The sequence below is a fragment of the Poromitra crassiceps genome, assembly GCF_964638095.1.
Source record: "Poromitra crassiceps genome assembly, chromosome: 22".
In the NCBI taxonomy this organism is placed as follows: Eukaryota; Metazoa; Chordata; class Actinopteri; order Beryciformes; family Melamphaidae; genus Poromitra; species Poromitra crassiceps.
In genome coordinates, this window is record NC_139647.1 from 9,060,186 (window position 1) to 9,077,423 (window position 17,238).

General features: G+C 45.6%; 1 protein-coding gene across 1 annotated transcript in view; it reads right to left on the minus strand.

The window, feature by feature from the left end:
• Window positions 1–13,520, minus strand: part of jag1b (jagged canonical Notch ligand 1b) — a 42,226-nt gene extending 28,706 nt beyond the window's left edge. The window contains exons 1-2 of the mRNA XM_083658458.1: window positions 13,188–13,520; window positions 12,698–13,003 (exon numbers count right to left, since the gene is read on the minus strand). Of these exons, the coding sequence (XP_083514584.1) occupies window positions 12,698–13,003; window positions 13,188–13,244 (363 nt within the window). The 5' untranslated portion in view covers window positions 13,245–13,520. The remainder of the gene's footprint in view (window positions 1–12,697; window positions 13,004–13,187) is intronic.
• Between the last annotated feature and the right edge of the window lie 3,718 nt (window positions 13,521–17,238).

Below are 17,238 nucleotides of genomic sequence, written 5' to 3' on the forward strand. Positions count from 1 at the left end.
AACTAAAGCATCAAGTCAAGAAGAGAAATAGATTTTTGACTTTAAAGTCCGTTATAATAACGATAGTTTGGAGCAGGAAAAAGTCGATGATGATTCCGCTATCATCATACGTCCGCGATCCCCACCCCCCCAGAAACTATTATCACTCATTCTTAACTCTGATTACAACTGTTGAACTGATCATCTAGCCTAAATCAAAGTAATACATCATACTGCAGTTCTTAATATTGCTGTCAAAATAACCCTTTCAGATAGTTAAGCTTCCTAAAGTTACAAACTAATTGTTATCATCACCTAGGTAACTTATCACTGCGTCATCAGTCGCGTTCATGATGTGCTTGACCTTTGTTGAATAAAGTTTAGGAGAGAAAACGCAGCAGTAACAGCCTACTTGGCCACTTTTGCATAGGCCATTTTTAATTATTAACTCAATCCACACCAGTTTCAGAGGAAAAGTCGCCAGCCACCACCAGGGTTTTTGATCATTTTCAATAATCTTCCAAGACCGACAGAATATTTTCTACTATGAATGTAAACACTGTGACTGAATATCCCAAAAGAAAGAAGAGAGCCTCTATGAAAACGTCAGTCTGTCCCCAAAAAGCTGGGAAAGATGCATTTTTGTCAATGAAAAGTCATGTTCATGGATGCTGAACCAAATCACGTGTCTCTGATGGCGGATACTGGCCGGTGTTACACCAAACTACAATATGCACCCCATATGATTTGCTTTCCCTTTCCACACAAACACGCCTCAACTTTTACCACACCACTACCAGGGCGAGAGAGATTCACCCCGCACTCAAGAGGGGAGGTGGGGTCACACTCTCGTCTTGCCCGGGGGCTTCTGGTTCTAGATGTCTGGAGGTCTGGGGGCTCATGTCTGACGTCTGAAATGTACACGGTGTGAGGGCTCACAAACCGGATTACTAATCTACCTAAGAGAAGTGACTTGTGTATGTTTACCAGCGTCTGGTGAAAAAAAACATTCAGCTTTGAGTGACTAGTCCGCGTCACTCGCTCAAAGCTGCCGGTACCAGCGCTTTGAGCAGCAGGCTGGAGATGTTTTCTGGAGCTTTTTCTGAAGGGATCCTTTTCTCTGCTTCCTGGTTTTGGTGGACAATCACTGTGGCTTCTGTGCAACTTTGGGAGCATTTCATAAGCTGAGTAAGGCTGGCTTTACACGGTGAAACTTTCACGCAACTAGTTGCAGGTTGCAAATTGCATGAAACATAATTTTCTTGCAACTTGACATTAATATGAAGCGAGTGGAACATATCAAGTCTCATGCAACACGGTAGTTAGTTTTGCTAAAACAAGCTAGATTGGTAATGTTTCATCTTTCATATTGTTTTTCCTTTTCTCTCTCTCGCTACAGTAGATGATACTGTATCAAGTGGGGAGTCAGTGTTACTTGCATCTTTGTATCTTATTTTGTATAGTTTTCTAGCTGATAATCTCAATTTGGACGTGTTGTATCAGGTTTTCTTCTGACACCGGCTGGCTACTTTCATTATGGCTGTCGCGGAGAATAGGAAGTGAGCCATCAGTGCATTATAGCCTACTTATCAGCGTTTTGATTGGCTGTTGCATGAAAACTAGTTTCACAAAGTTGAGAGTTTTGCAACTGTTGCATCCGAGAGCCATCTATCACATGACGGTGAAAACACAATGGCGGGGAAGCATGTGTCTCATAAATGACTAAAAGAATATCCTGAAGTGTGATTTTGGTGGATTATAACCTTGATAACGGAACATCCCAACGTGTGATTTCATGGATTACACCGCTCTACATGAACGGTGTGCTATGCTGTGGACTCACAGGAAGGATTAACGTTACTTCTGTTGTGCTTCCTGTTACATACATGCATATTTGCATACATGGCACTGCTACGAAACCACTGATGTTAGTGCATATTCCCGAGGGGCGTGTGATTTAATTTCATGAATGACAGTTACGTTACTTGACTGGATTATTTGGAAGAGAATGAAACGCCAGGTGAGTAAGGAGAAAGTTGGATGTTTGGTATTGTGAAAATGCAGCAACGAGCTGATAGTGTTGCCTTATATATATATATATATATATATATATATATATATTCGAGAGATAACTTTTCGAGAGATAACGTTATCTGATGTAGTCTACATTGAAAAATGTAATTAAAAGTCTATCTTGCATTGTTATCTTCATTCTAATGCCATACTATATCCAACATCCTTATCATGCTCATAATTTACTAATAAAGCTCTTTAATTTTTTGTTTTTGATTATTTTGGGGGGCATTCTGCCTTGATTAGATAGGACAGTGGGCAGACAGGAAGGGTGGGGAGAGAGAGGGGGGATGACATGCTGCAAAGGACCATGGGTCGGATTCAAACCTGGGTCGGCCTTGCAAAGGACTAAGCCTTTGTGGTACACGGTCTACCAGGTGAGCCACTGGGACGCCCCATAAAGCGGTCTTAAAGTTGCCACTATCAGAGCCAAGTTCAGCCAATAACGATGGTTTACAAACTCTCCTATCGGCGCCGATTAATTGGCCAAAACCATTAATCGGTTGATATCTAGTACAGAAAGGCATCATGGAATTGAGAATTTAAAATAGCTATGACACAGCTTCCATAAGCAAAACTAATAATAAAAAAATCTTAAAAAACACAAAAACAATGCTTAGGCCCGGTGGGGAGTCAACTTTGGCCCAATGGGCCACTGGGCTTGCATTACACTGGGAGGAACCCTGGAATAAGACAGAAAGGCTATCTCTTGACCTCATACCAGAAATATGTCTTCACCGTGGCTACTGGCTAGGCTAACTTTGCTTACTTGAACTAGCTTCAGCAACAGTTCCCCCCTCCCCAAATACAGTTTTTCAGGTCAGTGAATGATTTCCAGTCCGTTGGGAAAAGACACAACACAGTCAAGCTATTTGTTTTGTACTGCCGAATTATTAGAAAGCCAACTCAGTGCTATTCTGCTGTGAATGATCCAGACTAAAGTGCTTAAGAACACTGTTCTGCTGTGAATGATCCAGACTAAAGTGCTTAAGGACACTGTTCTGCTGTGAATGATCCAGACTAAAGTGCTTAAGAACACTGTTCTGCTGTGAATGATCCAGACTAAAGTGCTTAAGGACACAGTTCTGCTGTGAATGATCCAGACTAAAGTGCTTAAGGAGACTGTTCTGCTGTGAATGATCCAGACTAAAGTGCTTAAGAACACTGTTCTGCTGTGAATGATCCAGACTAAAGTGCTTAAGGACACTGTTCTGCTGTGAATGATCCAGACTAAAGTGCTTAAGAACACTGTTCTGCTGTGAATGATCCAGACTAAAGTGCTTAAGGACACAGTTCTGCTGTGAATGATCCAGACTAAAGTGCTTAAGGAGACTGTTCTGCTGTGAATGATCCAGACTAAAGTGCTTAAGGACACTGTTCTGCTGTGAATGATCCAGACTAAAGTGCTTAAGGAGACTGTTCTGCTGTGAATGATCCAGACTAAAGTGCTTAAGGACACTGTTCTGCTGTGAACGATCCAGACTAAAGTGCTTAAGGACACTGTTCTGCTGTGAACGATCCAGACTAAGTGCTTAAGGAGACTGTTCTGCTGTGAATGATCCAGACTAAAGTGCTTAAGGACACAGTTCTGCTGTGAATGATCCAGACTAAAGTGCTTAAGGACACTGTTCTGCTGTGAATGATCCAGACTAAAGTGCTTAAGGAGACTGTTCTGCTGTGAATGATCCAGACTAAAGTGCTTAAGAACACTGTTCTGCTGTGAATGATCCAGACTAAAGTGCTTAAGGACACAGTTCTGCTGTGAACGATCCAGACTAAAGTGCTTAAGGACACTGTTCTGCTGTGAACGATCCAGACTAAAGTGCTTAAGGACACTGTTCTGCTGTGAATGATCCAGACTAAAGTGCTTAAGGACACAGTTCTGCTGTGAATGATCCAGACTAAAGTGCTTAAGGACACAGTTCTGCTGTGAATGATCCAGACTAAAGTGCTTAAGGACACAGTTCTGCTGTGAATGATCCAGACTAAAGTGCTTAAGGACACAGTTCTGCTGTGAATGATCCAGACTAAAGTGCTTAAGGACACAGTTCTGCTGTGAATCATCCAGACTAAAGTGCTTAAGGACACTGTTCTGCTGTGAATCATCCAGACTAAAGTGCTTAAGGACACTGTTCTGCTGTGAATGATCCAGACTAAAGTGCTTAAGGACACTGTTCTGCTGTGAATGATCCAGACTAAAGTGCTTAAGGACACCGTTCTGCTGTGAATGATCCAGACTAAGGTGCTTAAAGGAGCACTCCGCCGATTTTCAACCAGCTTTGTATCATTGCAAAATCAGTAGTATCTCTGAAAACTGTAAACAGTTTTGCAGGCATTCATTTAGTTTGACAGTTATTGAGTGTTGATGTGAGTTAAGTTGTGGACCAGTGATGTCATTAATGCACAAATTTCATCACTGGTCCATAACTTAACTCAAATCAACTCTCAATAACTGTCAAACTAAATGAATGCCTACAAAACTGTTTACAGGTTTCAGATAAACTACTGATTTTGTAATGATACAAAGCTGGTTGAAAATGGCGGAGTGTTCCTTTAAGGACACAGTTCTGCTGTGAATGATCCAGACTAAAGTGCTTAAGGACACAGTTCTGCTACGAATGATCCAGACTAAAGTGCTTAAGGACACAGTTTTTTGGCAAAGTGAGGACAGGCAAAAAAAAGTCGACTAGGAGAGGGAAAAAGTAGAAGGCTGTGTGTGTGTGTCAAAAGAAAAGAGACAGAAAGAGAGAGAGAGACAGAGAGAGAGACACAGAGAGAGAGACACAGAGAGAGAGACAGAGAGAGAGGGAGAGAGACACGGAGAGAGAGAGAGAGAGAGAGAGACACTGAGTGTTACACTCTGGAGGGCCTGTCTTGATTTCAGCACTCCTGAAACGCTTTGTCTGATTCAGGGTCAGTAGCGCTCACACCAATATCAGCTTACACATCCACATTGCCCTGTGCCACAGTCATGGGGGAATGGACCGCAGTGTGTGTGTGTGTGTGTGTTCGCGCGTGAGAGAGAGCGAATGAGAGAGAGAGCATGCGATTCTGAGAAAGTCTAATCCACTTACAGAGTGCTTGTGCATCCCCACTAGCAACACCTCCTTGTTACATATTCGCACACACACTTCTCCTCGACGGCGGTGCTGCTGCTGCTGCTCGGGGGCATTTCTGAAATTCTACATCTACATTGGCACTATTGCTGCCATCTTGACTGCGATGACCTCATGGTAATCAGACCTGCTTGGAGGGGGAAGAGGCCAACCTCCTGTTCACTTTACATCCAAAAGAAAGGGGCCATGACTCACTCCACAAAGCTTTTTCATAGCATCACCTTGTTTTGTCAGCTACTCGACACATCTCTCCTTTCCTAGAGACGTCTGTCTGATCCTACGCCAGGATTCCACGCTAATTAGAGCAGCTATATTTGAAATGAGTTGCTAATCACCCGGCACAGCCGCCCTAAGGTGTAATTCTGACTCCAATTATCCCCATCACTTGACATAATGTGACACCTAATCGTCTACCACGACTAGGACAACCCATAACCCACAACCCTAAAGAACGCGAGGCCTCCAGCGCCTCTTCAGGAATCAGGCAGTGTGTGTGTTTGCTGTCCACTTCATGGGTTCACACAGAGTCACACTTCAATATATAAAATAGTCGATTAATGCAAACATTTATGTAGAGCCATGCCAAGTAGGGCTGTCCCCAAAAAATCGTTTTGATTGTGAATTGATTCTCAACTTCCAAAGTTGTGGTTTTTTATGCAAAATAAATAGAACTTATTTTTCTTGAAGTCACTAAGCATACTAAGAAGTTTGTATTTGTGCAAGTTCAGCATGAATACATGTTACCTTTTGTCTTAGGTTTGCCTTTGTGTGTGCGTTTACATTATAGGTTGATCAAACTTTTCAAATATAAAAAACTACATAATCTTACACACTTTATTCTGCTTTCATGCCATAATCTGCTACACCGCCTTTCTTAGCACACAGCGGACTGGAATAGATCCTGAAATCGCCCTGTGTGCCGAATCGAGAATCGATTTTGAATCGGGAATCAATCTAAAATCGAATTGACTGGTGAGACACGCAAAGATTCACAGCCCTAAAACAGGATTCCCAGAAGCCTATGATGTTGGTGAGCTCATGCCAAAAAAACGGGAACTCAACTGCAACATCATCATTAGACAGACAGACATGACCAGGCCAACTGAAAGTCATCATTAGACAGACAGACATGACCAGGCCAACTGCAAGTCATCATTAGACAGACAGACATGACCAGGCGAACTGCAACGTCATCATTAGCCAGACATGACCAGGCCATCATCTGTCTCTCAGACTCTGATATTACTCACCATTGCAACACTGAATTGGTGTGGTCAGTCATGAGTAACCTGAGTACGCCTGTATGAAATAAAGACCACAAAAAAGAGACAGTCTAGCATTTGAGTGTGCTTTTACACTTAAGTTAAAAGTTGCCCTCCAGTGACCCCTCCAGTGACCTCTCAAACAAACTTAAACATTTTCAAACAGGCTTTGCGAGCATGTTATTGTTTTACAGCGGGGTAGGGGGCCTTCAATTAGGAGCAACAACTGCCTCCAGCCAATAAGAACAAAGATGAGGATCCACCGCCCGATTCATTTTGCTCCAAACCTGAAGCTCATATTTTGATCGGGACAAGAACATCACTTTGATCACGCTGAGATGTTCTGTTGACAGACGGGCTTAGACGTTTCAATGGGTTAATGAGGTCACTGGCAGACGCCTGTAAAAAGGCCGGATCTGCAGCAACATGGGAACATGCACCTCTCTCTCTCTCTTGCACACTCGAGACTTGCCTCGACATGGAAGCTATTGCAGTATCACCATCGTCGTCATCTTTGGCTGATCCTTTTATTAGTCCTACATTAGCATGATATGAAGCACCCACACCACACAGTTTAACAGTTTGGTGGTTAACACTAGCTTACATTTAAAAAATAAGCAGCCTCGGACAATAAACTGTACTATTCAACTACTACTTTGCTAGTAAGAGTTTCTCCCCAATTGTACTTGGCCAATTTCCCCCCCTGCTGCAACCCCTCTGCCGATCTGTGGAGAGCCGTAGACTAGCACCATGCTCCCACCCCCCCCCCACCCCGACACGTGCGGAGTTGCCAGCTGCTTCTTTTCACCCGACAGTGGGGAGCTTCACCGGCAGGACGTAGCACGTGGGAGGATCACGCTATTCCCACCAGTTCCCTTCCGAGCAGGCGCCCCGACCGACCAGAGGAGGGCGCTAGTGCGGTGACCAGGACACATACCCCTAATCCGGTTTCCCACCCGCAGACACAGCCAATCGTGCCTGTATGGAGTATGGACGCCCGACCAAGCCGGAGGTAACACGGGGGCGCGAACCTGCGATCCTCGTGTTGGTAGGCACTAGGCAGGGAATCCACCACTACACTACCCGGACGCCCAGTCGAGTTAACTGGCTCCACAAATTCTAATTTTGCTCTGTGGTTGAGTTCAAGTCTTAAACTGATTGAGGCTGCAGATCAATAGGCTTTGTATTGTGTAACGATAATGCCATAGTGCTGCTGGGCAACGTCTTGGTCAAACATTCATTGAACTCACTCTATAGACCCTTTTCACGGGGGCCATCTTGTGTCGAAAAGGCAGGATAAACACAGGTGCCAGCAAAACACTAATGAGGATTTCCCTCTTCGGCGATTGGAAGTTGGAAACCCTCATTAGTGTTTTGCTTGCACCTGTGTTTATCCTGCCTTTTCGACACAAAATGGCCCCCGTGAAAAGGGTCTATTGGGAGGCCCAGGCAGACCTAGTAATTGCTTCCAAAAAGTGAGATAGCGCATGCCTCCTCCTTTGCTAACACTCCATGACTCCCGGGCGGTTATCAGCTAGGAACGGTCTGCCACTGCCAGGTTCACTTTTCCCAGGCTCTCAGCTGACTCACTGCTTCTCTTTGAACACACACACACACACACACACACACACACACACACACACACACGTCTGCTTATCTTCCCCGGCCATCCAGACACTGTCCGACTAAACGGACAACATAAGCGATAAAGATCATCCCAGGGCGAATCACATCGACCCGCCAAAGAACACGGCTAAGAATTCACTCTCGAGGGGAATTTACCAAACACACAAAGAGACGGCTCTCTCTCTCACTCTGCACCCGATTGGAAACGGAGCCAATTGATGTACCCATTCCAACGCAATAAAAACGGAGAGGAATGTCTTCCCTGACTGATGGGCAAAAGCAACAGCCATCGGTCTAAATAAAGGCTAGGGCAAAACAGAAGAGAGTTAGGTAGCCTTGCTCGGTAGACTGGGCCAGAGGGGGAATGTAAACAATGTAGTCAAAAGAGGGATGTTGACCTTCTGTATCAGTTTTCCTGAGTCAATCACTTAAACAGTATCAAGCCGTAGATCTGGCCAATGATTGTGCCCGCTAAGCAACAGGAACACGCCCTGTTTGCTATAAAGCTCAGGGCTTAGTCATGAAAAGGAGACTGATAATCACCTTCAAAGCCAGCGCACTGATGGAGCTGAAGGAAGGAATACATCGTTTGCCAGGAGGAGAACTTCATCAAAGCAGGAGTTGGAGATGTGGGAGATGTTCAATTATCAAAGACCTATTAGCCTAATTCATCCCTAAAGCAGAAGCTTTGCCCCCACAAAAGAAGCTCATCGTGTGCCAACTGAGTCCACACCAAAAGGGATACAATCACATTCTGGATGTCTTACCCAAAACAAGAGACTCCCCCCCCCGGTTTCAAACAAAAGGCCTTTTTCACAGCAGCCATTTTGTGTCTAAAAGGCAGGAAGCAACACAGGTGCCCCAAAACATTCATTATGGTTTCCAACTTCCAGTCCCCAATTAGTAGGTTGGTTGCACCTGTGTTTACCCTGCCTTTTAGACACAAAATGGCGGCTGTGAAAAAGGCCCACCCATGGATGCCTATGGGATGGTGATCATCTGATTTGATCCCACCTAGCCTGATGTAGCCGTCTAAAGGTTGTTGTCGTTTTACTTTGGTAAAGTGGGGGAAACTGTAAAATAGGCAACCCCAAAAGCCAAAACTACTGTATCTCTGAACTATCTCTTTAACCAAATCACACCCATTTTTAGGCTATTATTCTGTGATCTCCTTTTAATAACTCATGTAAACTAACGGAATATGTTTTCACCTCCCTTCACTGAGCCTCCCCTGAAACAGGCCCGCCTCCCACTTTGAAAACCTCTGATCTAGGCTATATTTTGAAAGAGCCATTACCATTTAACAAGGTGAAACAGGCGCTGCAGCAGTGCTGACGCAGCAAAAGCTAAAAGCGGAAACCAGTCATATTTTCTGTATATACATCATCATGCTTCCATAAAGCTTTAGATAACTCAGATTAGCAATAACAGTCCTGACGTAACGCCACACTGACAGAACACCACCAGCAGCACATTTAAAAAGTACTTGTTAAATTGGAGCACTGGATGAGGTGGTGGGGGACGGGTGGGGAGAAAAAGAAAACACTTTTTTCCCTCTTTCACTAGAGTAATTTGCACTTAACTGCCACATCAGAGACGACTATATAAAGCAAACATGTCATTACCGCCACAGCTGCCGCCGGCGCTAACCCTCAAGGCTGAGCCAACTATTGTTCCAACAACTCACCTGACCCCCAAGTTCTCAGACCGCTCCGACGAGTCATCAATCACTCTGATGCCGACACATCCCAGGTCTGAACACACACATGCCAGCTTTGTGCTAAATGAAAGATCGGCTAAATCTAAAGGCATGACGTATAGGCACGATAAAATCAAAACTTGAGTGCAATTGAACTGTCAGAACGGCTAGGATCAGGATGTGGCGTGAGGTTAAGAGATTGCTCAAGAGAACTAGAAGAAACCAGTATTTTTTTTTATGCAAGAAAGCATACAGAAGCCTAGAGCAGTTGGACTCAATCCAATTAACAAATGTCTATGGTGGTGGTGGTGGGGAGGGGGGCAACGTGCTGAGGTGACCAGTAAGGTCACCGTTTGTCTGCGAGCCAACTTCATCACTGTGCTGAGTCTACTACAACTGCTTCCTGTTTGCTTGCCCCGGCACTGGCTTTATATCGGCACCGCCTCCATTATGCGCTGTAATCCTCACTGTAGCCACTGTGGGCAACACCATTGTCCCTGCTTGATACACTGTGAAGGCCTGCTTCAGACTGGGTGGCGGATGGGCCCACACAGCACAAAGTGGCCCTAGTGGCGGCATGGTGCTGTTGCGCAGGAGCTGGCAGATCCATCCATACACAGTATAGGTCTCTGATGCAAAGCAGCGACGTGTTCATGCTAAAGACATGTGGGCTGAAAGGTTCAGCTGGATGCCTGGCTCCTTGCCCCTACCTGATCCTGGCTCCTTGCCCTACCTTTTCCTGGCTCCTTGCCCTACCTGATCCTGGCTCCTTGCCCTACCTGATCCTGGCTCCTTGCCCTACCTGATCCTGGCTCCTTGCCCTACCTGATCCCAGCACACACATGTGTGTGCAGCCTCATTAAGTGCAGCAGTTACCGTGGGTGGCAAGGTTAAAGCGATGAGATGCCTGGGGTCCAACAGAGCGTGACTTAAACAAAAGCCCCCGGCCCCGGACAAGAGGCCAACTCTCATGCAGCTCACAAGAGAGGAAGAGAGAGAGAGGGGGAAAAAAATCCTCATGAACTCAAAGTACCCAACAACCCAATTGCCCCCGCGCCACCGCCATCTGTCCTCAACAGCCAATCAACTGGTGAAGAGGACAAAGAGTGATATCATACCTAACCTGACGATTGTTCGTGTGCACTGAAGTACAGCACGAGAAGTGAAGGATGGCCCAATCAAACGAGGGGCTCTGTTGCTCTCGAACTCTCCGCCTGGAACTCCTCGTCCCTACAGTATATTTACATTCAAATCTCGTTTACCTGAAGCGGAGATTTCCAAACTGATGCACTAACCAGACTGGCATTCAAACATATTTAGTCGTTAACGATTTCATAATTGTGGCACACACTTTTTTGGAGTTTCGGACGGTGGCGATATGCACACGTTGACCCAGTATTTCCAAAGCATTCGATTATCCGAACACGTCGCTCATTTGAACGCCCTCTTCAGAGAAAAGGCATCATCACTACTACCAACGAGATCTCAGACTGGACTGTGAGAATCCTGCGACTGACTGTGAATATTGCCATGAGTTTTCATTCCCATGTCCACAACACTGGTGACACCGGTGCCGTTTTCCTAGAGTAGGAAGCCGGTAAGACGAAACGTTCATTTGGCACCGGTGTCGACTTAGTGTTGCCATAGAGTGAACATAAACAGCAACCTTTGTGTTTTAAAAAGGTGTGAGGCGCCAGTGTCTAAGACGAGAGCAAATAAAAAAATATAGACCATATCAAATTGCATGGTACGCTGTTAAGAACATTGTTTCGCTGGATATCGAATTATTGCGCGGGGGGGGGGGGGGTCTTTAAATAATAGCCTATAGTCTACACTGCATAACAATCGAGTGGGGGGGGGGGGGGGGGGCATTAAAAAAAAAGTACAACATGGCAGGAAATCCCATGAGAGCTCATGCGTTCCAGTTCTTTCACTGATTCTGGCTGCTCCAGATGATCAATGCACACCAGACTTGAAATCTCGACAAGAAGTCCCATCCAGATTGAGGTAAAAATAGCCTTTATGTAAGTGGACACATGCATAGCAAATGGACTGTGCCTCCTCTCACCCATCAGGCACGGAGGAGAAGTTTTGTGGGCCAAGCTGTGGGGCCAGTGAGTCTGTGCAGAGTGCCACTTTCTCATTACTCTGAAGACCGGCTGCAGGATGGCAAATCATCTCACACGGACCTACAACACTCCCACACGGGCCTGTCAGCCCCGTCTATTTACCCTGTGAAGAAGAGGCCGACACTGGGAAGACACAAAAAGTGGGCCTGGGCTTATGTTACTGGACTGCGCAACCTTGTGACCAGCTGCCAGGGGAAAAACCCCACCGAAAATGCAGTTTACTCAACGTTTGATCTGCCGAAAAGAATTTACCCACGGTGGTTTTAGGCTGGAATAAATCTTTGTGAGAAACACTATAGTAGGGCATTTGAGAAAGTAGTGGCAACATGGTCTTTTGTGGTGGGGACTTTTTATTGGACTTGGGTGGTTGTTTGCCTGAAGATGATCACCGACTGGAGGTCATAGTTGACTCACTTTATTTACTACATTGCTGAAAACAGTTGAGGTTGACGACCTATCACACACAGTTTTAAAATAAATATCTTCATATTGGATGCAGAGACAAAAGAGAATATGGCAATAGGCCTGATTGGGGGGAAATGCCTGCACCTGGTTAATTGGCCCAGATAATGAGGAGACCAGGGGGTCCTTCCTCAAAAGGACAATTCATAGAGGGTTAACCATCAAAAGAGAGATTCATTCTTTTGTTTGTTTTCTCTCTCTCTCGGGGGTTGACTGACTGACTGGCCGACTGACGGACAGTAATTGCGCAGAATTGCCCTGCACAACAAGCCGATATTTTCCCAAGCGCGCTTGTCGACGGGCAGCAGCAGCAGCAGCAGCGTGTTTTTCGTTTCTCTCCAGTAAACTTACCGGCCAGGCAAAACTGAAGGGCAAAACTATCCTGGATCTCTCACTCCTGACAGAGCTCTTGAAAGAAAAGGTATTCCCTCCCAGGACAGGCGTATGTCCCGTTCCGAAGCTGCAGGGCCCTGCAGCGGACACTCGAGACTGGTATTCCTTCAGGCAAACTTTGAAAAAGGTATCGCACTCATCCCGTGTGCACTTTCGATCCGCCGCGTTCCTGGAGCCGTCGCAGCACAGGCCCGACAGCAGCTCGCCGTTCACATTATGCATCGAGACGATTTGCAACTCGAATTGTCCCGATCCCTCGGACACCTGTTGGGGAGACAGAAAAGTGAATGCAACGACGCCAAGTTTGCATGTCCACTTATTACATGTCAGGTTAGCATAGGCGCGAGCTGCATATAAGGCTAACTTTTAGATAAGACATTATAAGTAAAAGTACATCCATACAGTTGCATTATCCCGCTTATTTTTTTGGTTAAATTAATCCACATACCTTCGCAAGAAAGCAGAGTAAAAAGGCAGCGACGACTGAGCCCCGTCTCAGAATCATGCCTCCGCACTGGTGCTGTTGCCACTCGTTTGTTACTAGTCGTCTGGCCGACACACGGCACCAGAGTCCTCCTCTGATTTAAACATGCACGAGTGGGGAACAAACAGCGTCTATCAACAGAGCACAGGTTTCCCAACTCATATAGAAAAGACGGTCGTCCTTTTAGTATTTCCTCAAGCTGACGAAGCGTGTTGGTTCTTCTTCTTGTCGTGGTGCGAGTATCCCGCAGCTTCCACTTGGAAATGAAGAAAGTCTACACAGTAGCCATGCGGCAGCCGAGCCCTCTGCTGACTGCTGGTCCGGACTGGAACTAGCTGCACAAGTTCAACAAGAGGGCGTGGTCTCCGAGCCATGGGTATACATATTCATGAGCCAAGGAGGCGTGGCCCCGCCCCTCTGCACATGATGAGGATAATCAACTCAATCAACTCATATTAGGACTATTACGCCGCGATATAGTGCAAAATAAAAGTGGAAAGTAAAGTATGACCTCTTAGTCGGTGATCATCTAAACACATGTAAACATAAACAGATTATATTTTCAGAAAAATGCATTAAATACCCCCCACCCCCCCTTAAAAGACCTCACCCTAATACATCAGTTCATACTACTTACTACAATTTATCTCATAAATGTATCTCATAAAGATTTATGTCTGCTTAAAAGGTGGGTAAACTGAGTTTAGCCTCCTCTGCGTCCCTGCCATTAGGCGACACGATAAATCATCTGGATTGCAAAATGAGCTCGCATCGAAGGCCAGCCGCTGAGTCAAGGGCATTTCGGTGAATGTGTGGTATGTTAGATAGCTTTTCTTGTGTAATGCATATAATGTGAAAATAACCATGAAATTCCAATGTAAAAATATTTCAACATCAGCATATTTTTAGCACATTTTCTGGGTCAGAAGTCAGTCAATTTAATCAAATGCAGAATATGACAACAAACAGCATGGTGGTGTCAGGGTGCACCCAACAGTGCCCCAGGGTGGCAGCCCTGCAGGATTTCTGCCTGTCTGGAGAACAGCGTTGCCAGGTGTAAGATACTTATCGTATTTGTACGAGAAAATTCCCATAAAGTACTATAATGTGATCATTTTGTGACAGTTGTAATCAATATACTAATATGGATCCTATGTCTATACGTGTCTTCTCACATCTTTACAGCCAATCATGCATTCATGTCCCCTAGGACAGTCATTTGAGTTCCTGCAGTGGCAGATAGGATGCTGGAATTATTTTGCTGCTAATTTACCTCAGTGGAAGTACTTACTGGTGTAAAATGTACTTTAAAAGTAAAAAGCACCTAATTTAAAATGGAAAGTTGAACGTTGTGTTGTGATTTAAAAAATGATGCATCATCATCATCAGTGGGCGGGCGGTGTTAGTGGGCTGTCTGTTGATGTAACGATTTGTGACATCATCAGTGATGTCATAAATCAGTGCATTGTGATGTCATCAGTGATGTCACTTGAGCAACTGTGATGTCATCAGTGATGTCACTCGAGCAATTGTGATGTCATCAGTGATGTCATAAATCCTTCCTGGCTGAGGCTATGTGAAGGTCAGAGGCTATGTGAAGTGGTGAAGCACGGCCAGAAAGCCAGAAGAAGAAGAAGATGCCCTGGTGGAAGACGGCCGCTGCTCGCGTACGATAATTTCCCCCCAAAAACGATCATTTTGACCCTCGCCCATTCGCCTCAGGTACGATAATTCAACATTTCCCACCTGGCAACACTGCTGGAGAATGTGACACATTTTAGATACCACTACCCAATCCAAGGCTTTACGCCCACATTCAACCTCTTATTTATGTCCAAAAGAAATGCAAGGATAGATAGTAGACTGAATGCAACCCTTGTTATAGCTTTCCGAGCATTTAATTAATTGAAGCGATAACGAGAACAATGACTGATTGCTGAAAGATATTATTGCCCCAATATCGTTTTCTGCCCTCTAGTGTCGAAGGGCAATTGCGCCCAGGTGTATCTCCGGAAGAAGGTAATGGCTGAAGTGGATCAGTGACTAGGCTCACACACACACACACACACACGCACACACGCACACACGCACACGCACGCACGCACACACACACACACACACACACACACACACACACACACACACACACACACACACACACACTCATATGAGAGGATGGGAGCCTCTGCCCCTGTAGTTAGTGATTTGTGTAGACCAATTACACAGGTCATTCAATGGGTCACAATCAAGGAAGCACAGTTGAGAACTCTCGTATTGCTGAGAAAAGCCATATCAATGAGTAACTACGTTTCACCGCCACACTTTATAGCCATTTATGAGGGTGTCCAAACCTGATAAGCAGAAAGACCTGACGTTTTAACACAATTTTTTAGTGAGAAAGCTTATCAGCGACAGAGGTCCAGTTGTTGTTCACTGTTTTCTCCGAAGAAGCGAAGCAAATTCGTTATCTTATCTTTGGTTTGGATGTGACTCGGAGATGGTGTACTGTAGCTTCTGCACAAATACCTGTCGAATGTTGTCCATAATTGTCGTCTTTGAACACCCAGTATTTACAAGTATGATAGATTTAGTTTGTGTCAGATCTGGTGGGAGACTTGTTGGCACTAAGTGCCGTGGCCACCACCCCTAAATCACTGCTGTCAATATGCAGATGTGATGTTTCCTGTGGTTGAACTTCAGGATGAAAGGTATGGCTTTCTCCTCGGTCATTCAGCCCGTAGACATCTCAGGTTACGGACCTCATTGAAATGCTCTCTCTCTCTGGGTAATTAGGGTTAATTGGAGAACTTTTTGAACCCTAGGGAGACTACCTTTTTTTTCCCTTGATGGCTTCACCAAAATTGAGTCTCGGCGATCTCACAGAGGGTTTGCGGATGTGCTGGGACGCCCTCCCCCGTGCCCCTATGACCTGAGGTGATGGTCGTGTCGGGATGATGGAGGTGGGGGGGGGAGGGTGGTGGTAGTGACCCTCAATCAAAAGAGTCTTAGTGGCAATGTGCAGATGATGATGTTATTGTATTAACAAGCGAGAGAACGGATCATTTTGTCTATTCATTTTGTCTGGGCAAATGTCTGACATGGCCATAAGCACTGTTGTAGTTGAGTCCATTCACTCATTTTCAGGAGTCGTGACTCGATTTGGAATTCAGCACTGATGACTCGGACTTGGACTTAAGCATTCAGGCATTTGGACATGGAAGTTGGAGACGAGGACTTGGACTTGTTAATTGACAAAGACTATTTCATTTCTTTTTGGGGTTTTTTGTAATAGAACCTAATAATTTGGCTATATTAATATCATGACATTATTAAATTTTGTATTCACGCTTATGTTCAGTAACTCGGGTAATGGGGACTCGACCTGGACTAATTCTTTGGTGACTCGGACTTGGACTCGAACACTGGGGACTCGAGACTCGACTCGGACTCGTGATGTAGCGACTTGAATACAACACTGGCCGCCATTACTGTGAATGTGTTCCCCCAAACAGGAATAATGTTTCACTGGTCTGCCACTTCTATCACGTTTACACAAGCTGGACATACTTGAGTGTCTTGTTTGCCTCTGGGTCATATAGCTACTAACACACAGGCATCTAAACAGCATCTAAACAGCGTGCTCACTGTTCCCCGAGCTTTTGCTCTGCCGTCGTCACGGAGCAGAGTTCCTCCTCTGAGGCTATGGTGCTAATCTGCTGCAGCCTTAATGTGATTATGGTAATGATCACACAAATGACCCCTAGGCTTTTTGGGGGGGGGATCCGTGGTCCACACATCCCAACACACATGACTCACTAGCCCAGCACACTGAAGCCAGCGGGGCCCGGTGGGCCTGCACACTGAAGCCGGCGAGCCCCGGTGGGCCTGCACACTGAGCCAGCGGGCCCCGGTGGGCCTGCACACTGAGCCAGCGGGCCCCGGTGGGCCTGCACACTGAGCCAGCGGGCTCCTGTTCTTCTGTCCTCGCTGAGCTTGGGAGAGTCGACTGAATGAC